Source organism: Grammomys surdaster, unplaced genomic scaffold, assembly GCF_004785775.1.
Source record: "Grammomys surdaster isolate TR1022 unplaced genomic scaffold, NIH_TR_1.0 165, whole genome shotgun sequence".
Taxonomy (NCBI): Eukaryota; Metazoa; Chordata; class Mammalia; order Rodentia; family Muridae; genus Grammomys; species Grammomys surdaster.
In genome coordinates, this window is record NW_021604613.1 from 17,058,024 (window position 1) to 17,079,490 (window position 21,467).

Consider the following 21,467-nt stretch of genomic DNA (forward strand, 5'->3'; position numbering starts at 1 on the left):
CAGCAAGCCCTACTTCACCATAGATTATTCTAGTAACAAGTTTGGTTTGAGAGGTTAGAGTGATACTGCACTTACACTGATTACATTGTGCTTCAAGATTGTTTCTTTTGCTTTTGCAAAAATGTGCCATAGGCACATGTCACAGTGTCACATGCAGATTTGACATTTACAAGGAGCTGCAGCAAGGTCTTGCAAATTAGTTCTTAATGTGTCCACTCCTTCGCAGCAAGGCGATTCATTCTCCTTGCTGCCCATGTTAGTCCCTTCTGCTTGAAGCTTCTTGACAAGTGAGCGTTATTTGCTCTCTAGCCATCTCCTGGTAAACAGAACAACATAAAAAGAATTAACCGCATTAGACTTCGTTAATGATAGAATTAAATTAAATAATCCATTAATGGCATTAAATGTGCTCTTCTAAATGTTCCTAATTGTACATTTGCTTTCTCTTGTTTTATTCTATTAAACACATTTTCTGAAATGTTTTATGCGTCTGTACCTCAACTAAAAAGTTAATATTTTTCAGTGCCCACCAAACCTCCATAAACAAGATGGCTATGCCTGCAATCAGAATCAGGTACGCTGGGCTCTAAGGTTTCAGTGTAATTTAGAAAGGATTAGTGTCATTTCCCCCTCCCTGCTTTCAACAAATGTTACTTAGGAAGAAAGTTTACGCAAGTAAATTGCAGTGGGATGCTGCTTTACATCACCTTTAGTTCCTTCTGAATATTACGTCTGTTTAATCAGTGACAAATTGTCCAGATCGAAGGAAAAGGAGAAGACTGCAATGGGTGAAGGAACTAGGAGTCGCTCTTGCTGAGTTGTAACCATCCATAAATAATTTCAACCTATTTGGCTTAAAAAAAAAAAAAAGACAATAAGCCTTTTCCTAAGTCAGTATTAAGAGTAGCTAAGTCATTTTGGTCTCATTTGCAGAATGGTACAAATATTTTGTTCCCCATAAAAATTAAAGTTTCAACAATTATTTTACATTTAAAGAGACATGCTGTGCCGTGTACCCAGAGCTTTACATTTTAATGTGGCAGAGCTTCTACTTCTTTGATAACTTTGTTTCTTATTGGCCACTGTGAAAAGGCTTGAGTAGCCAATGAGGAGAACTTTGTGTAACTCACCCAGAGCCGGACTTTGTAGTCAGATTTTGGGGACAATGGCCCCAGTGTCCTGTGACTCACAATGTGTGTTCTTTCTCTCAGGGTCGCTGCTACAATGGCGAGTGCAAGACAAGGGACAACCAATGCCAGTACATCTGGGGGACAAGTAGGTGGCATCCTCTGGCCTGGTGGCCACACAGAGTTTCTTTTCTGTGGTTCTGCTCTTCTAGTCTGTGACAGAGGCACACAGCATGGAGTGATGCACAAGGAAAGTCCAGCGAAGGACGAAAGTAAAGAGATAGCATAAAAGTTAGGCGCAGGCCTGCAGGTGTAGTTCAGGGGCAAAGAGCATTCGAGGTTCTGGGTTCAGTTCCCAATATACCTCAAATAACGCTGCGGATGCAGAGACCACGGGAACAGATGTCCAAGTGAGAAATCGTCATGGCAACCGAAGTGCCTTTCATGGACCGTGGCTGTTAAATATGGGATGTTGCAGCTACCTGGGACAACAGTGTTGAGTGCCATGATCATAGCCTCTGTCTGGCCACTTGCATAATTGCATAGTTTACTTTGTACCTTTCTGGTTTACCTTGTGAGTGTAGCAGGTGTGGTTGAGGGGTAGGTTTTTTGTTTGTTTGTTTGTTTTTGTGTTTTTATTTTGTTTTTTGTCTGTTATTCAATGTCAGTAATAACATGCAGGAATTTCTTTGGTTGCAGACAGGACCTTGGTTGCAGACAGGACCATGGGAAAGAATTACAGACACTGGGAGTCAGTCGCCTTGCATATTTCCCCACCCACCCTGTCAGCCTGCTTTCTTATACAATTGAGCAGCACCTGCCCAGGAGAGGCACCCCTAGCAGTTGCTGGGCCTTCCCTTATCAAGCATTAATCAAGAAAATGCCTGCAGACTTGCTCAGTGACCAGTCTAATGGAGACAGTTTTTCAACTGAATTTCCTTCTTCCAAGCTGACTCTAGTTTGTGTCAAGTTGAAAAACACTAACCAGAACAGGAAAGCAGAGAAATGAGACTCACTAGCTAGCTAAAGCTGGCTCTTCCAAAATGGAAGAAAGTACACAGACGTCACATAAATGACTTCAGTGTTTGGCAGGTGTTATTCATGTGAAAATTTTAACTTCAGTGCTTCATTTCTGTAACGATAGTAAGAACATAACATCTTCAAATTTAAATATCAAAACTCAAATGCTGCTATAAAATCTTTGCAGAGCCAGGCATGTTGATTCATGCCTGTAATCTCAGCATTTGGGAAGTTGAAGCAGGAGGATTACTAGTAGTTACAGGTCAGCTTGTACTACATAATGAGATCCAGGCCATCTGGGTCAAAAAAGTGAAGACTCTGTCTCAAAAAGATTAAAACAGGCATAGCAACCTCAGTGAACTGAAACTTTAAAAAAAATTAATCCCTGAATGTTGACATAAACAGGATTAAGAAGGCTGGAGAGATGGCACAGTCATTGAGAGCACTGGTTGCTCTTCCAGAGGACCTGGGTTCAACTTCAGTTGTGGTTTACAACTGTTAGTAACTCCATTTCCAGGAGATCTGATGCCTTCTCCTGGCTTCCTTGGGCACCGCATGCACATGGTATACAGGCTTACTTCTAGGCACAACGCCCATACACATAAGACATAAAACAAAATGAAACAGGATTAAGAATACAAGCTTGTTTACTGTGTGGTGGTGCTGTATGTATTGCTGCTAGTGATTTTTCTCACTGGTCACTCTAAAACCCACCAGCAAGATCTGGTTAGAGATTTCTCACATTTCAGACTGTGCTGTGCTGGAGCATTTTTGCACCAGCTCACAAAAGTTGCTGAAGTTTGGAAGTTTTAATAAATCAGCAAAGGGCACATTCAGAGCTTGAAATCAGCGCTTGCTTGTTTCCACCGTAGGAACATGCAATCAAGTTTCCTTTTTGTCCTCCTACTGGGAGGCAGTTGATGGACAGGTTTGTGGCACCCCACTGAGTGTGAGTGGCCCAGGGAACTAAAATGTGTTTTCTTCTCTCCTCCATCTCTGATAGAGGCTGCCGGGTCAGACAAGTTCTGCTATGAAAAGCTGAACACGGAAGGCACGGAGAAGGGCAATTGTGGCAAGGATGGAGATCGGTGGATACAGTGTAGCAAACAGTGAGTGGGCAGCCCCTGTGGGGTATAGTGACTGCTTCCAGACGATGTAAAAGCAAAGTGAACAAAAGTAGGGACTTGTGGATGCACAGTGTGTCCCTATAGGAACCATTAAAGAGTTAACTACCTATGCACTATTAAAAATAAAAGTAGATAACTGTATAAAGGGGATAAAAAGCATAAAATAACTGTACTGCTCTGGACTCTCTTGTACTTCGGATCTATGTATATTGTTTCCGTCCCTCTGGGAGATGTACTTAGCAAAATAATGGCCAGGTCCCAGGGATGCATATTTTCATTGTCATCAGATGACATAAAATGGTTGTGCATTAAGAGACTCTGCTGTAATACACACTGTCGTCACCAATCTGTGATCTTACCAGATTTATAACGTTTATCAACTCTAGTGGGTGGGAACTGCTATCTTGGCATGGCTTTAATCTGCATTTCTCAAGCTTCAAGAGGCATTTCCACATTTCCATGCACCATGGGCTGTGGACTTCCGTCTTAGTGACTTGACAGTTCACTTGTTTGTCATCATCCTGTGTGACTCATTGTTTATTGAACAGCTAGGCTAGGGAGGAGGTGGAGGTATCCTCATGACAGGTGAGTCATGTAATGTCCCCAAGGATGCAGATCACTGTTCCCCTTCTGGTTTACTGTGTTGACTTCTGAAGTCTTACTCTTGTGAGCTCACAGTTGTCAGGTGGATGCAAAAGCTGCACATTCAAAGGTGGATCTTCATCATGCTCTTGCTTTTCCTCACATTCATTTCTAGGCAGGCTGTGCTGCCCTCAGCTCTAGAGTGGGGAGGGAGGATGCACAGGACAGGGGATGTCAGGAACAGGAGCATGCTGCTATTGATTGAGAATACCACCGGTCCTTCTTTCATCAGTGCACACTTCACTGCCATGAGTGAAGCTGTCGTCCTTTAGGCAAGGGAGTGGGGCTGGCACGGCTACGACAGTGTATTAGTGCTTTTATTCTGTAATGAAAAGACTATTAAGGATCTGAGGACTGGAAATAAGGCTCTATTGTAGATTGCTTGCCTAGTGTCTGCAAGGTTCTGTGTTTAGTTCCCAGAACTGTAACATGTAAAAAACGAATGTGTGTGTAGTGGTGTTTTGAGCTGGATTCTTCTTGTCTTCTGCCTTCTCAAACCCATGCAGCGATGTGTTCTGTGGATTTCTGCTTTGCACCAATCTTACCCGAGCTCCACGTATCGGTCAACTTCAAGGAGAGATCATCCCGGCTTCCTTCTACCATCAAGGCCGAGTTATTGAGTGCAGGTAATGCAGAAGTCGGGACCTAGGGAGGAATGAGGATCTCAGGTTTCCAAGAAGAAAAATTTAAAACATGGCAGATCAAAGATTTTGTAGTTCCATCCTTTCTCTTCCACGTAAAGAACCACTTTAAAAGTTGATTTACGGGCTGGAGAGATGGCTTAGTGGTTAAGAGCACTGACTGCTCTTCCCAGAGGTCCTGAGTTCAAATCCCAGCAACCACATGGTGGCTCACAACCATCTGTAATGAGATCTGATGCCCTCTTATGGGGTGTCTGAAGACAGCTACAGTGTATTCATATATAATAAATAAATAAATCTTTAAAAAAAAAGTTGATTTACAAATTTCAGTTACCTAAAATCATAGTGGTTATCAATAGTTAAGACCTTTTTCCGAATCACAATCTTAGGAATAGAGTTATGCTCCAAGTTATAACCCATGTATCCAAAGCTCAAGGTTAGAAGTGTTCAGCTTTTAGAATGTTTATAAGTGCACAGTGAGGTAGCATGAGAATGGGACCCAAAACTAACCATGGGATTTTTCATTTATACCTTATACACACAGGCTGAAAGGAATTGAATCATTTGTGTATCTATTTTATTGACATAGGACCTAGGAACCATATATATTAATTGAAATACCTCCATATAAGCATACAAAACCTATTAATTACACCCAACCATCTTTCCATACCCTGCCACACAGTCTCAATCTCGACTCCTCTGTCTTCTACCATCAAGCCAATTTTTTAAAGTTGATACATGTATGAGAGGGTGTGTTGTACGTATCGTTCTGTGTGGAACTTATTTTACATCTGTTCTGGAAATGACAGGCTTCATTCTTCTTTGTGGCTAATACTGTTATGTTTACACCATATTTCCTATTTCTTTTTTTTTTTTTTTTGATTTTTCGAGACAAGGTTTCTCTGTGTAGCCCTGGTTGTCCTGGAACTCACTCTGTAGACCAGGCTGGCCTCGAACTCAGAAATCCGCCTGCCTCTGCCTCCCAAATGCTGGGATTAAAGGCGCACCACCACCTCCCGGCCCATGTCTCCTATTTCTATTGATGGCTAGTTAGATTGATTATTTATCCTGGCTATTGTGATAATACCATAGGAAATATATAGTAGTACTATCTGGTATTTAAAAGAAACCCCCACACTGTTCTCCTGGAGACTACTAATTTATGCTCCCACTCAGAGTGTATTAAGGGTCTCTTTTCTCCTGACTCTAGCCTGCATTTGTAATTATTTTTTAAATGACAACTGCTTTAAGTGAATTGAAATGACATCTGTGTTTTGAACTGCAGTTCCTTAAGTCATTTTAACTTGCCTGTATTTGTTGGCCATTTATGTTTCCTCTTCTGAACAGTGGTTTTTTTTTTTACCCAGTACTTTTAGCATGCCTGCATTTTAACTTTGACTGTGTTTTAAGTAGATGTTTTCACTCCTAGCATCCTGTAAGTACTCAGAAAGTTTTAGACTTTGGAACATTTCAGAGTTACTGTTTTGGATTAGGGATACTCAACCTGTACTCATTTTATCCTTGGCTAAAAATTTTGAACATTGCAGCATATCACTATTTGAATACTGTGTTTCATTTTTCATAAAACATTCAATTTAAGCAGTATTTTATGCTGCGTGTGTCTGGTTTAGAGGATGGCCTAACAAGCACCCAATCATATATGGAAAACCGGTATTAAATGTTTTTATTGATGTTACCACAACCCCCCCTTTTTTCCATACCCATTTTTTATGAGCATAGCACATAGAGCACATAGACAAGAGGCTTGTGTTTTCAGCCAGGAACCCGTGTTATGTCACAAATAATTACCATTGCCATCAGAGTAACCAGGGTTCTTTGGTGGCCTCCTCTTGTTCAGAAGCACTGCTGTTAAAATACCTTTGGGATCCTACCACAGAACTGACATACCATCAGCCCTTTATTTTCACTACCCCAGATTTTCAAACCACCTTTTCATGGGAGTGAATAATTGTTTGAAATTACCCAAGAGTAATTTTGCACAATTTCATGATGTCTTGGTCAGATAACTGCTACTTTTCCATCTTGTTAAATGGCTCTAAAGGTAATTTTAACTAGGTCTCAGAGAATAAGCCCCTCACTGGGAAACATCTGTAGTGTTGTATCTAGACCTTCCATATACACAAGCGCTCTTCCATAGTGTATGACCTCACCTGTCTGTAATACAAGGTGCCATATTGGTAAAACATTCAGCAAGATTCTCTGTTAATAATTATATCTCATTTCTAACTAGCATCCAAATTCTAATTACCCCTAACTTCAAAACATAAGAAGTAAGCATTAGTAAAGAAGACCTGGCTTTCTCTTTTAAATTGTGATAACTCAATCCTTTGAGGTAATAATACTAATTTTCATATACCTTGCTTTGCTGTTTTTGCTCAGTGCTATTTTCCTCCCACACTATCTTTTCCCCACCAGACCTTGGAGAATCAACGACATGCTTTCTTCTGTCTACACTAACACCTTTCACCTATCCTTAGTATTGAGAACACCCAAAGAGTTAGAATGTTTCCTGCTGATAATCCTTGTTCCTGATGATGTGGGCTGTGAATAATAACAAAAGGCAGTTTCTTTCTTGCACGTTTATTAAAGATAGATAGGAGGGAGGAAAAGTCTTGAATAAACCCTGGCTACCTTTAGCAGTCTCTCTGTTTCATAAATCGAAAGCCATGTTCCGGCTGGTACTGTGTTGTTGGACGGTGTGGCACTTATGTTTACGTGGATCACTGTTGAGGTTTGGCCTTTTGCTAGGTATTGTAATGCTAAGTACCGTCCATGGTTGCCCCAGGGATGAAGAGATTCTTACCTTGCCCCCAAAGTTAGCCCTGATTGGTCAATAAAGATGCCTATGGCTGGTAGAGGGGCAGAAGACAGTAGGTGGAGTTTCAGTTCCTGGGCTTGGGGTCTGAGACAGGAGACCCTGGGGGATAAGAAGAGGTGGAGAGAGGAGGATGGCAGTGGGTAGTTGAGTCATGAAAACATGGCCATAAAGGCTGGCCAGTTAGAGATAAGAGCAGCCAATATAGATCACAGCAAATTGTAACTAAGGGTTATTGATAGACGAGTAAACATTAATAGCTTAGAGGGTAGATATCTGCCCAGGTCTGATGCTTTAAAGGCTTTTCATAAACATAAAGGATTGTGGCTTTTATCTGGGAACTGAATGATCAAAGATGGGGTAGACCCCACCCCCGATTAAATATTTAATACAGTAGGTTACTTTCTGCTTTCAGTGGTGCTCACGTAGTTTTAGACGATGATACAGACGTGGGTTATGTAGAAGATGGGACGCCATGTGGCCCCTCCATGATGTGCTTAGATCGGAAGTGCCTACAGATTCAAGCCCTAAATATGAGCAGCTGCCCACTTGACTCCAAGGGTAAAGTCTGCTCAGGCCATGGGGTAAGTAGATATCAGTGTTACAGTTTGACTCTTCATTGTTTGGGACCCTGAGTTCACAGTGATAGTTAGAACTGGTAGTCAGACACAGCCATTTCTTACTGGGACTGTAGCCAGTTCTTGTGCCCTGATTATCATCATATTCTTAGTGCCTTCATCTGCTAAAATAATCATTTATAAGTTAATTTGATTTATTTTGTTTAGTTCTCATATCATTATTGGTTATGTGTATTGATTACCTTCTCCAGATACAACTTGACATCCATGTTAATCAATAGTCTGTAGAAGAATAAGATTAGTCTTCTGTCTGTCCATCCATCCTTTTATATATCTATCTGTCTAAGAGGATTTATTATGAGTAATTGATATTATCACATGATTATGGAAGCTGTGCTGTCCACTGTCCGCTATGCAAGCCATCGGTATGATTCATTGGTATTCTGCGGACATGAGAATCAGCAGAGCTGATGTTCTGGCAGTGAAGAGGATGAGATGAAGTTTCTCAGCTCAAATACTGAAAGGGGGAAAAACTCAGGCTCTGCTCAGGCCATGGTGGGATCTCAGTCAGCTCTCTGGAGTTTACTCATTCAGATGTTGCTCTCAATGGACATGCTTTCATAGACACGTCTAAAAATGATGTTCAAGTGGGCACCCCATAGCCCAGTTAACATGGCGTGTGAAATTAGCCTTTACAACATCTTAACAGTTGGAAGAAAATTGATATGGTTCCCAAGGGACTGTAGACTCTGTGTTAGTACTTTTTTTTTTAAAATAGCACAAAACAACATAGGTCATATTAGTGATTGAGCTTCATCTCAGATCACACTGAGTGGATCTCCACAGGCGAGTGGATCACAGATGACATTCATACTTCTAAAGATGTACAGTTACACGTGAACTCAGTCTCCCCCCCCATGCAAAGATGCTGTCTATATTCAAAACTGTATGTAGCTTTAATTCTGTGACCAGAGTATTTAAGAATGTTGCCTTTCCTGGAAAATCCAAGTTTAGCAGCAATAATTAAAAAATATATATATAATGGTAATTTAGATCGGACTTAGCAAAATGAATGCATTTCAAATTTATACAGACTTCAGAGATTAGGAAAATAGACACAAAGAAACAGTGATGATAAAAAAGGGAGATGCTAGAACGAAGGTAGAAGGAACTCAAAATAGAGACACAGAGGGGAGCAAGGCAGACAGGACCAGGAAGCTTCTCTCAGGACCAGGAAGCTTCTCTCCTGGTGATACTTGGTTAAAGCACAAGCTCACAGGGAGGCCGGGTAGCCTGGTGTGCTGGTCACTCTGCTTGTTAATGTCACAAAATATCCAACATAAGTAACTCCAGAGACGAGGCTCAAGGTTCAAGGGACACAGTCCAGCATGATGGGGATGGTGTGGTGGCCAGGAACTTATTCCTCATATTACAGAGCCCAAAGCAAAGGCAGGGACCACATGTGCTTAGCTATCTTCTTTTTTATTCAGTCTAGAACCCCATTCAATGGGGTGGCTCTGGGTCCCACACTTGGGGGGGGCTTTCCTCCTACAGCTCCTCCTTCAGAAACACACTCAGATACACGCCCCCTCCCCAAAGGAGTGTCTTTCTCATGCCCTTTAGGTATTTATTAATCCTAAGAGGATGACATTGAAGTCAGCCTTCCTATCCAGCGACTTAAGAACATGGATTCAGGGGCTAGAAAGAGTTTTGGATTTAGATCTTGGCTATGCTTCTTTTATGTCTTAGTGACTCTGGGTGGGTACTTACCCTTTCTCAGCCCTTAGCTGATGATGGTGTGTGGAGTGACTGAGAAGCTCAGCAGAGGAACCTGACACGTAATGAGTATTCAGTACAATTTCTATCCAAAATAAAATCACCACGCAGACTTTTTAAGCATTTTAGTCCCTGCTCTAAAAATAAGAAACATAAAAGCTCCTTGCTGTTTTCCCTTGTCCCATCTCATTTTCACCACTTTTTAAAAAGCAAAGTTCAGTCTTATTAATCATAACCGTATATCACAGTTTCTTGGATTTAAAAGCATTGGCATTTGATTTTATCATTTCTAATGGCAAAAGGGTCTTGGCACCTTTCTTTTTAGTTTGTGGAGTGTTTTATTTGATTCATGTAAATTGCAAGTCTGTGCCATTTGCTGCTTGGTAGAGGGTGTCAGCCTGCTTGCTGGGAAAGAATGCCTCCATAGATGGTGGGAGGGTGAGGAGTGCTCACCGGGCAGGCAGAGTGCCACCAGATGCATTGGGCACGGCGAGATCACGCAGCATGTTAGTGATTGTGTTTCTTGGTCTTTTATCTTGAGGATTGCCCCTGGAGCTTGCTCCCTCTATTCTCTGGGGGTTTTTGAGCTCCGTGTCTGATAACTTACTGTAATAAACATGTCTATTTTTTATAACTATTCCTAGAAATAGTTGCTTCAGGGGAAGTAAATCTACTTTATTGGACATTTATGTATCTAAATATATCTAATACTGTGAATAATACAATTTTAAAAAGTTTTCTTCATCTTAATCACAATTTTCCATAATTACTAGGAATCTATTCAGTAATTTGACCCATGAACCTAGTCCTTAAAGCCATGGGAATGTTTTGAAAGCCTTCTTAGTGATTTTGAAAGATCTCTTCATGCACCCAGTGCTTAGATTACGCTTATCATCAGTGGTCCACACGACTGTGTCTCTCTCTCTTCCTTCTCCTTCGCAGGTGTGCAGCAACGAAGCCACCTGCATCTGTGATTTCACTTGGGCAGGCACAGACTGCAGCATCCGGGATCCAGTTCGGAACCCCAATCCTCCAAAGGATGAAGGACCTAAGGGTTTGTATGATTCCGGTTTTAGATCATTGCAGACTACTCATTTTCCCTCTCCCACTGCAGCAGATCACTGCTTCCACGGCTTTGGAAGGAGACACACAGGTTTATCCTTTAGCCATGAAGATGCACAGTCCTGTGTGCATCATAGGTTCAAAAGCATATCTAAATTACCTCTTAGCTTGGAACTGAATTAAGAAAAGTAAATATACTGGCTTCCTTTAATCCAGTTTCTTCTCTGCCCTTTAAAACTTACACTTTCCCCCCACTTTCCCAAAAGCCAATTATTTTATAATTCATCTAAGCTGTTCCATTTTCAAATAGGTACAGTCTGTGGGGCTGACACGAGACTTTTATCACTCTTCCATATCACATTCTCTCCAGAGGAAAGTTGTAGTCTTTTATGCCCCGTTCTAACAAATTCTTTTGATTCGGTAAAAGAGTCAGTTCTTCAGATAGCTTTAATTTTTCAAAGGAAATGTAAAAGGTCTGAAGCTTTGTTCTAAGCAGCCGCTAAGAGAAGAGAGAGATTAGAATTTAGCATAATGAGTCTGTGGCAGTTCATAGTCACTGTGCGATACTGAAAATGAGAATGCTCAGGCCCCGAGGTCAGGTGACATGCCCGTTACCAAGGCAACCAGAGGCCAAACTGGGAGCACGCTCAGTTTCTGTTGCATCATTTTACAGCATTGCCTATGTAAAAATGAATATGACAGTCATTTTCTCATTATTCTCCCCTCTCTCACCCCCTCAGTTCATTCCCAAAGATCATGAAAAGCTGTCAGTTACAATAGGCTTTATGTAGCATCTAAGTCTCGAGTTCCCGGAAAACAAACTATCGCTAGTACCAATTCTGACATTTGACCATGGCGTTGTACCTCAGATTCTTTTTTTTTTTTTTATGGTGCTGCTAATAGTATCCTATCAGTTAACCGCCATGACGTTTTCTTAAACATATATGACTAGCGTTGGGTTGATCAACCTTGCTTTGGATGAAACATTTAAACTCTGAACTTTAGTGTGTTCTTTATGGGAGTACATGAACCTCAGAGCAGCTGAAGCTTCCTAGACTACAGTTCCTAAAGAGATGTAGCCTGGATTGGATGGATGTGAGCTGTTTCTTAACAGTGGGCATGTTAAAACACACTTCATTCCTTTGCTTAATATGCCCGGGATATTAAAATTCTATAAGAATAATTATCACACCCTCACAGTCTATTTCTGTTTTCTCTGTTTCTAAAAAAGAATCCACTCCACTTCTACATTCAGGCTTTTGTCACTTTAAAACTAGAACAAAACATTCTTGGATCCACCTTCAGAAGTTAGATTTGGAGATTTAGACCCTGACAAGAGAAATGAGGCTCCTTCTTCAAACCCCCTGCACAGCACAGCCGTGATTTTCAAAGATACGCCGGTGCTGTTTGCTTCTGTGACACACAGACGTGCTTGTACACCGACTGAGTTTATTTACATTCTCCTACTTGTTAGGTGGGCTGCGGCTTCATTAGCTGTTTCTATTTGCCGTTTCTTCACCTGCTCATTCACCAAGAAATGTCAAACTCAGAACCATGAAGCAAACAGCTACTCTAGAGGAGAGTGTTTACGGCTGTTTTTTGTTTGACTTGCTCTCATTTTATGAGATGGCAGTCTTCATTATAGTTAAGAAAATAGTCCCCCTTTTATGGTAATGCAAATCATACATGGTCATTACAAAAAATAATCATAAGGAAATCCAAAGGGCTGTGAAAGACAGTAAAAATTACCCATAGTGTGCACCTCAGACTGCGGGCCTTCTGGTCACATGTTTTCTTCTTTCTGCTTTTGCTGAAGGCAGCAAGTCATAGGTGCAAGTTGGTTAGATAATGACCAAAATCAGTGTGAGTTTCTAATAATTTTGATTAAGCAAACATGTTATATAAATGAAAACTAGCTATTTTGTAAACAAATATCCAGTCAAATCAAAAAATTTTAGTACAATTAATTAATAGCTCTCTGTTTGGGGGGCTGGAGAGATGGTTCAGTGGTTAGGAGCACTGACTGCTCTTTCAGAGGTCCTGAGTTCAATTCCCAGCACCTACATTTCAACACTTGGGAGGCTCAAGCAGGGTAATCTTAAATTTAAGGCCAGCATGGGCTGCATAAGAGTTCTAGATGACGCTAGCTAGTGAGACTATCCCTAAAACAAAACAATGTATCCACTTTGCTCAGTGCATACTGTGGACTGTGATGGAGTTTTCTTATTTGGTGGCTATCGTGCCATCACTGTAACAAGAGAAAAGACAAGACACTGACTTGTGTGGGCAGGGATAGTATGCCTAGGAAGGTTGGACCAGACCCTTTAATGAGGACCATTGTCATCAAATTATAGATAGAAAGGACCTTGAAGGCAATTCATCCAGATCCGCTGCTTTACAAACGGGAAAACGAATTATCAGTGCTAACACCTAATTAAATAAAATGTGATCACATAAGCTTAACCCCAGTATCTTTTCTGCTGCTTCCTCATTTAAAGCAGAATGCTAAGTCCCTCTGCTAGTCCTTTGTGCATAAGAAAAGAGAAGGAATGTCGGTAGCCAGGCAGTGATTAAGCCCATTAGAGGATCAGTTATTTACCAGCAATGCTGAAGAAATGAAGTACATCATTAGAGTTCAGAGCTTTGAAAACAGTGATTTTAAATGTTTATAAGACACTAGATATTTTTTATTGTAGTCTTTGCATATAGCCTTTAGGGGAGTTTGGTATGACAAAGCCTTGATTTTATAGTGCTGATCACTAAATTAATCTTGTATGTGAGTATGAAGTATTATGTATAATTATGCCAGGCATTTATTTAATTAACCACAGACTAGATTAAAGATCTACCATATTCTACAATATTTTAGTACCATTTATTGATTCATAAAAATACAGAAAAGTCTTTGTATTTTTGTTAATAGTATGACTTACATTATTTGTCTTTTTTCTTTCTTTCTTTCTTTTTTTTTTTTTTAGACAGGATTTTGCTATGTAGTTCTGACTGGCCTCAAACCCACATTCCTCCCGCCTTAGTCTTCCAGCTGCTGGCATTACAAGTGTATGCCATTATATTCAGCTGAAATAGTGTAGGTGAATTAGTTAAATTGCTTTGGCTCTCAGCGGGTTGCTCTTCCAGCCACCAGCCCAAGAGCTCTCTGGATTTGCAAATGAAAGACAGTGTCTCCCGGTAAACTAAAGTTGAACTGTTTTTATTACATGGAAAGGGAGAAGGAGATATGAATTTATATCTAGCACACTGAAATTTCGAACAAGATATTTTTATAATATCAGTATTTTGCTGTTAAATAAAGGAATTTATTTTGTGTTTATTTCTAACCTTCAGTTTAGTAAAGCAAATCCCTGCAGGAAGAACTGTGGCCTAGAGGCCACCAGAGATGGCTTTGCTAACTACTGCCTTTGAAGTGCCAAGGGATCAGGCATGTAGAGCTGGTCCACCCCTTTCACATAGGCAAAACACTGCCTCCTCCTGATTTGGAAACTGAGAAAGGAACACTTTCAAAAGGAGCACCATTCTTTAAATGTGTGAAATCTAACTTACCTGTGCAGGAATTCTACATGCAAAACAGAGACTCTCCCCCACAAAGGAGAACATTTATAGTTTGCATCTTAATATTACACTCTTATCAGAAGTTCTGGGTTTTTTTGTTTGTTTGTTTGTTTGTTTTGTTTTGTTGGTTTATTTTAGGACCAGTAAACCTAGAGAACAGGAAGCAAGACTGAAAATAATAAATATACACACACACACACTCACACACACACACTCACACACAAAGATACTGTGGTAATAACCGTGATCTATGGGCACCGTGTAAAGGAGGGCAAACGTGTCAGACGGGGGGGGGGGGGCAGCTCAAACTTCCAAAGCTAGGCTTGTGTTCATCAGCTGTGAGCCTGGGGAGTGCCATGATCTGAGTCATAAGAGAAAATTAATGTATGTTGTTGTGCACACAGCATAGAGCCTAGAAGTAAGAGAGACATTTGCAGATAAGGAATGAATATGAATGAGAGAATTAACGAACAAAGTCAATACGGTGTTAAATCAACGACTGTGGAAGTAAAGCTACAACGCGAACTTCCTTCCGAAGGCCCAAGGAAAATTTTTTCAAATTTTTCATAGTGGCCGTGTTCACAAATATGTCCCCTGCAAAATGGTGCCCACCTGAGGGTCACTCAATCAGTCCTTGCCAAACAGATTTGGAAACAGGCCAAGTCTGAATTTAAAGAGATAAAACTTTGTTCTGGATCATAGCAAGGGACCTGATGGATCTTTACTTGTGCCAGAGCTGACCACGTGATGGGAAGCACCCGAGAAAGATGAGTTCTGAGAAAGCCATTCTCCACCCCATCTCATTTGCTTTATGTTAAGAGCACTTATCTGTTAAGAATCTGAAGATAATTATTCTTTCTCAGTGTTGATTAAGGCTCATCATCTGCCTGCCTGGAATACGTGCTTGAAGCATCTGCAGGATTTTTTTTTTCTTCTTCCCTGATCAGGTTTCTAATACATGCACAGTGGGCTGCCTAGTCCTCCCGCGTCTACAGTGAGGAATTACACAACAAACATAGAAGAGTTTGCAAAATCGCTATCCATCTTTCGTGTGGTAGTTATAATTTTTTAAATTAACAAATATTAAATTAACATCACATCATATGGGAGAGGAAGGAAATGTTTTCCTATAATTTATCAGACTTACCTCATGTGAGAGTTGAAGGGAAGATAGGATTGACAGCTTTGAGAGACGGTACTTAAAAATTAAGCTCCTTCCCCCCAAAAGTTATGAACTAACATACTTGTTATCTTAGCATTCTGAAAGCAGCGATTTTATTTCAAAAAACTAGTCAAGTTTTATGTTTGGAATGCCTTTCCTTCCTAGTCTTTGTCTCCACAGTTTGGAAATCTGAAACGTAGTTTGAGTCATTTTGAATGGAAATGTGGGCTTCATGCCATCGGCCACCACCTAACTGTCTCCCCTCTTGGGCTTCACTAGACTTTCTCTGTTTAATGTTGTGTCTCCATCTTTTTTATTTTTAAAGGGCTATCTCTGGTTGTTTTTAGTTAATATCCCTTAGATTCTTGTTTATGTCATTTACCTTGTGATAAACTGAAGAAATTCAAAATTGCTAAGCAGGCTTAGAGATCCAATATCCTCTCCCTTTGGGGGTGATATCCTATTAAACAGTCCATGAATGCAATAGGAAGCATTAAACAACTGTGACCATGAGTCTCACTTTCAGTCCTGTTCCCCTGTGTTCACAGAATACAGTCAGTCATAGAATACATAGAATACAGCCCTGTTGAAGTGAATCTGTTCTCATCAGGAAGGTCAATTGCATTCCATATCTTCAATTTATGCAGAAACAAGAGATACGGTGTCTGAGATGGTTCCTTTTCACACTTACAGACATGCCTGACCCTAAATAACATTCCCTCCTATTTTAATACCTGACTTTGTGTAACCCATGTGGAGAACATGTTGGGGATCTCTACCTGTTTCAGGTCTGTTTCCCAATATTGGAAAGCTTTGCACAGAAGTGATGGTGTACGGCTGTAGAGTGTTTCTGCTCTGCACTAAGTGCTTGGCAGTCTGCGGCAGCCTCTGCAGTCTTCAGAGACCCTCTCTCTCTCAGCACACTCAACAGTTATACACTAGGATCTAAAGTCCAAGAAGTAAATTCTCATTTCTTATGACAGAAGTCCAAACCTTGCAGTTATTCAAAATATGCTTTCCAATAAATTCCCATGTAAATGACACAGAATTTTAAAGCTACTTTATTGGGTGTTTATGAATTTTCACAAAACTGAATGATATGTTCTCCATTTAAATGATGTTAAGCACATTTTGCAGTTTGAAAAATTTATAAAGCATGCATCAATGGTTAGTTTATAATTAAAATATAAATTTGCCTTAGTGCAATTAAAGATTCACCTCATACTGCTAGGAACTATAATTCAGAACGGATTACTTATGAGCCTAAAAGTATTTATAAGACATTATGTTTTAAAGTTGAGCATGTAGAATTTGGAGATAAAAATTATCTTTTGTATACTCTCTGATGTATGCCCATCTCAGTTTCAAACTTCTGAGCAAAGATATTCATACTTAGCTTTCAAAGCATTTTCTGGAGAGATTGTTTTGTATGATAGTGAAACCAGTGTGTGATTTTTCTCTGTTTTAAAAACAAATCTCCGTTTTTCCTCCACACAGTGAACTTGGCCACAAGCAGGCTCATAGGGGCCGTGGCTGGCACCGTTCTGGCCCTGGGGGTGATTTTTGGAGGAACAGGGTGGGGCATAGAGTAAGCATCCTCCTGAGTGTCTGCGTGTCTCACTGTGGTGTGTGAGGTGACTCTGGCCTGGTCTCTGACCCCTTCCATGTTTGTCTTGTCGATGTGTCCCGTGCTGGTATAGTCTGTGATGTGTTTTGGATGTATTGTGTCTTGTGACTTGACATGTTTCTTGTGCACCATAGAACCTTCTCCTGTCTGGAACAATGTGGGGCATAGAACAGTGTCTGGTGCTTATTAAGGCAAGAGCCCAAGACTCCCTTTGCTCTCCTGCTTGCAAGACTTTCAAAGTACAAACATTATTATTATTTTTTTTATTTTTACTATTAATTGGCAGAATGTTTTATCTGTTTCATAGAAGCATTTTAATGGTCTTACTTCACTATTCAAATAATTCCATATATACAATTAGGAGTACCAACAACTCTCGAACTGTTTAAAGGCAGTGAGAATGATAGCCAGTTAATGTGTTTCTATGAACTTAGACCGACATGGTAGGCTTCAGCTCCATCTGTGTGAGGATGACATCAAGGAAGACACTTTCTCTCCCCACCTTTTTTTGTTGTTAGAAAGTTGTTTCAGGGTTCAGCTTTGAAGTGTCTGTACACATTGGAGCAAGGAACATTAAAAATGAAAATATATTAAGTTCAAACCTGTGCAGCCTTAGCAAACAGCTGCAGTTCATCTGATGGTCTTATCTTTAAAATATCCAGTGTCTGAACCAGTGTGTTGTGCTTACTTGCCCATTAGATTCCCAGAAGCGCAGCTCTCCTGATGCTCTGGTTACCTCGATCTGCACTTGATCCTCGCCCTGAGATTGTTAAGCACAGACTAGCTCATCAGGAAGCCTTTTTTTCTTCAGCACCCAGAGAACATTTACTCACACATGGCAGAAGTCACCCTTCACACCCTGTGTTTTCTGCTTACTGGGTTCTGCTAACACTTCATAGCAGCCCCCCTTACCCCCCAAAACTATCAGCGTCTCAGGGAGACACCAGCTTGACTTAGCTCAAAGAATGAACAGGTACACTGTTGGCACAGCTCTCAGTTTCCAGATGTGTTGGGGACACATCTGCTCTCCTTACATACCTTAGTCAGGCAACTTGGGTACCAAGGTAGCAGTAGGAAGGGGGCAGGTGTGTATGTTACACAGGACGCTATTCTACTGTAGCTGCAAGCCCTGGCCAGCCTTGTATCTTTTTAAAAAAAAGTTTTGGAGACAGGGTCTCACTTTATGGCTTATGTTCATCTAGTACTTAACTGGGTAGCCTAGGCTGACCTTGATCTTGCAGCAATCCCCCTGCCCCAGATTTCTAAATGCTGGGATTATGATATGAGCCTTCATACCCAGCCTAGCCTTATTATGCTCTTAACTCACAATCCCTTAGTTACTGTGAAGCATTTTAGATCAGAAGGAGGAACCCTGGAAGAGGGCTTGTGTTTCTCCTTACCTGTGAGAAGACGGAGCATGTAACAGTGCTAAAATGATTGACTATAGGAACTTGGTCCTGCAAGTTGCATCTTGTGACTGTTAGCCAGATGTTCCTATCCCAGGGCCAAATTCTAGACACATGTTCATGTGAAATTCTTCTTAGAGGAAAGACAGTTTTTAAAAGATCATCTCAAATATGTTTTTTACTTAGTGGCCACAGTTTCAGTGCCTTCAGATATAGCCAAAGTCATGAAATTTGGTCATCTGTCCAGTCCTACAGATGGACAAGATAAACAAAAATCTTTATTGTAAGCAGTCCTGTTACTTTTGTTCCCATCCATCCTTTCCAGTGGGGCTGATGTGTTGCTATTTATGCTTGTGACAGGTAAGTGTCTAAGTGTGTGTTTTTTTTTAAACCAAAAAAGACTTGATGTTCTTGTTTCATGAACATTTTGTCTATGGTTTATTAACTTTCCCCCCTTCAAGTTTCATTGTAATTGATATATAATGAGTTTTTAGAAAATAGAATCATATAGTACAGTATAGTTTTTTAATGCTTACTGGTTTCACTGACAGTGTGATGTTCATGTAACCAGTAAGGTTTCCATGGACAGATTAAAAATTTTTAATTCTAATATATAGTTTATTGAACACCAGGGATCACTTTTCATGGATTCTGTATTGAATCAGATCCTAACCTGATCTGAACCAGTGAAGTAAATCTGCTTAATTGTGGATCCATACACGATACTATGAACATAATTTTTGAATGCTTTCTCCAAATTTCACTGTGGAAAGATGGGGACAAAAATATGTGGAGTAGAATGAAGTTTCATCAGAATAGTCAGAGCAGTCATTTACAAACTTCCTATAAAGGGCGGGGTACAAATGCAGTCACTCACTTCCTATAAAGGGCGGGGTGTAAATTGCTTTGTCTTCCAAGCTGTGGGGTATTCATCACGATTTCTCAACAGTGCTGTCAGCAGCAACCATAGTCACTATATATGCAAAAAGTCATGGCTGTGCTACAGTAAAAATGTCTTTGCCCAAATAGATAATGAGGCCAGATGTGGCCTGTGGGCTCCAGCGTTCTGACCCTTAGCTTATAACACAAGTCTTGAAGTCAGCCAAGTCCATGTTTGGATCTTGCTTCTGTTACTTCTTAACTTTAGAACTGCCTGGCCCTTCATCTCTTGAGCAAGATGGTTCAAATTTCTACCTCACATGTTCCTTTGTGAGGAAGATTCCACGAGACGATATGTCTAATGTTCAGAAGTGAGGGCAGTCGGTGCTCACTCCAGTCTCTAAGAAGCCTTTATCATTCTCACCGCTGTTATTTATTGTCCTTCATGTATCTCAAAGGCCACAGAGATGCATGCTCCACAGACCCTCTGTGATTTAAGAGCGTGTCAAAACCCAGGAACCAGATAAGACCCCCATCCTGGAACCTACCACCTTCTATCCAGACACTTACGCTTGAAGTGCTGTGTGGCTTCTAAGCAAAACCATCCCCTACTCAGCTGTGGAGATGTAAGACATGGTATCCACTTATGTGAGAAGAAAAGAGATTATTCTGCTCATCAGAGAATGAATGTCTGTAAAAAAACAAGAGGGTTTTAGGAAAACCAGCGAAATTGACTACTTTGTGACTTATAGGCAAATATATGTAGTTGGTACTTGAAGGTATTTAGTTATTAGCAGGCATTGCTATGCGTATGCATAGTAAACCCTGGAGGATGTGAAATTTCCCTTTCATTTTTAACTATGTATAACTGTCTTGATTTTGAAGGCCAAATGAAGGAGAAGACTGCAGTTACTGTAATTCCTTACCAACTTTTAACAGTGATGGCCACTTCAATTCACATTATCATTTCTGATATCTTCTCCACTTTTTAAATATATTGCCAAGTCTCAAATGTCTCTTTATGAGAAAGGGGAATATAAAAAATATATTTCTCAAGTGGAATGTAAAGAATCCTATATCCCCCATTTCCTATAAATTGGCTCATATAAATTTAAGGTCTCCTTTATCTGCAAGTTCATTTTGGGAGCTTAACACTGAAGAAATATCTGAGAAAAAAAGTTTCAAAGCCAGATCTTTACTGGTTGACCTCTTCCAACTGAATTCTCACTGTCTCCCAGTGCAAAGCAAACAGCATTGAGAGTGTGGTGTGTCAGATGGAGGAACACTGTCATGGACTCCTTTATCTTATGTATTCAGCAGCAGATGGGGCCAGGGCTAATGGAACCCTGTTCTTTATCTGCACAAACCTGTTTGATTTATCATATGGGTGGAGAGGAGAAAGAGACAAAACGTATATGAAAGCAAGCAGGGTTGGTTTGTTTGACGTTTGGAGGAAGATTAACCTAACTGAGTTTAAGATCAGTGGGAAAGAAAAGGCAGACTTAAAGATAAATAATCCAACCAATCAGATGGAAGTATCTGACGTGGGATTAAGCTAGGACAAGAAAGCATCAGGGACCTTGCACAGCAGGGTTTTGCTTCCTGAAGCTGCTTACCTACCTTTCCGTTGTGGTGATGAAAGTAGTTGGCTCACATGACTTTCTTCCCATGATCCTCTGTCACAGGTCCTAGCGCCACCAATCTCATAATAGGCTCCATCGCTGGTGCCATCCTGGTAGCAGCTATTGTGCTTGGGGGCACAGGCTGGGGATTTAAGTAAGCAATGCCGCATGTCTTCTTCTCTGTGGCTCGGGCACCTCTCTTTTCTGCTTACGTAACCTGGTTTTGAGTTCCTGCTACGAGACTTTGGTGTTGACAATACAACCACAACAACAACAAAAACTACGCGCTTTTACTCAGAAGTGGGTTAGAAACATAGGACATACATGGAGCTTCAAATGTCATCTTCAGGCAAGTAGGGAGGTACAAGCTATGGAAAGAATTCACTTTA

The 21,467-nt window shown here is 40.6% G+C and overlaps 1 protein-coding gene across 2 annotated transcripts in view; it reads left to right on the top strand.

The window, feature by feature from the left end:
- Adam23 (ADAM metallopeptidase domain 23) overlaps nt 1–21,467 on the top strand; it is a 141,156-nt gene that overhangs the window by 112,253 nt on the left and 7,436 nt on the right. Inside the window, exons 19-25 of one of the 2 annotated variants that reach the window (XM_028765604.1) lie at nt 524–574; nt 1,212–1,275; nt 3,151–3,256; nt 4,423–4,542; nt 7,812–7,980; nt 10,693–10,804; nt 17,042–17,132. In XM_028765604.1, coding sequence (XP_028621437.1) covers nt 524–574; nt 1,212–1,275; nt 3,151–3,256; nt 4,423–4,542; nt 7,812–7,980; nt 10,693–10,804; nt 17,042–17,132 — 713 coding nt within the window. Of the gene's footprint in view, nt 1–523; nt 575–1,211; nt 1,276–3,150; nt 3,257–4,422; nt 4,543–7,811; nt 7,981–10,692; nt 10,805–17,041; nt 17,133–21,141; nt 21,233–21,467 lie in introns of both variants that reach the window. The other variant, XM_028765603.1, reaches the window with a different exon arrangement.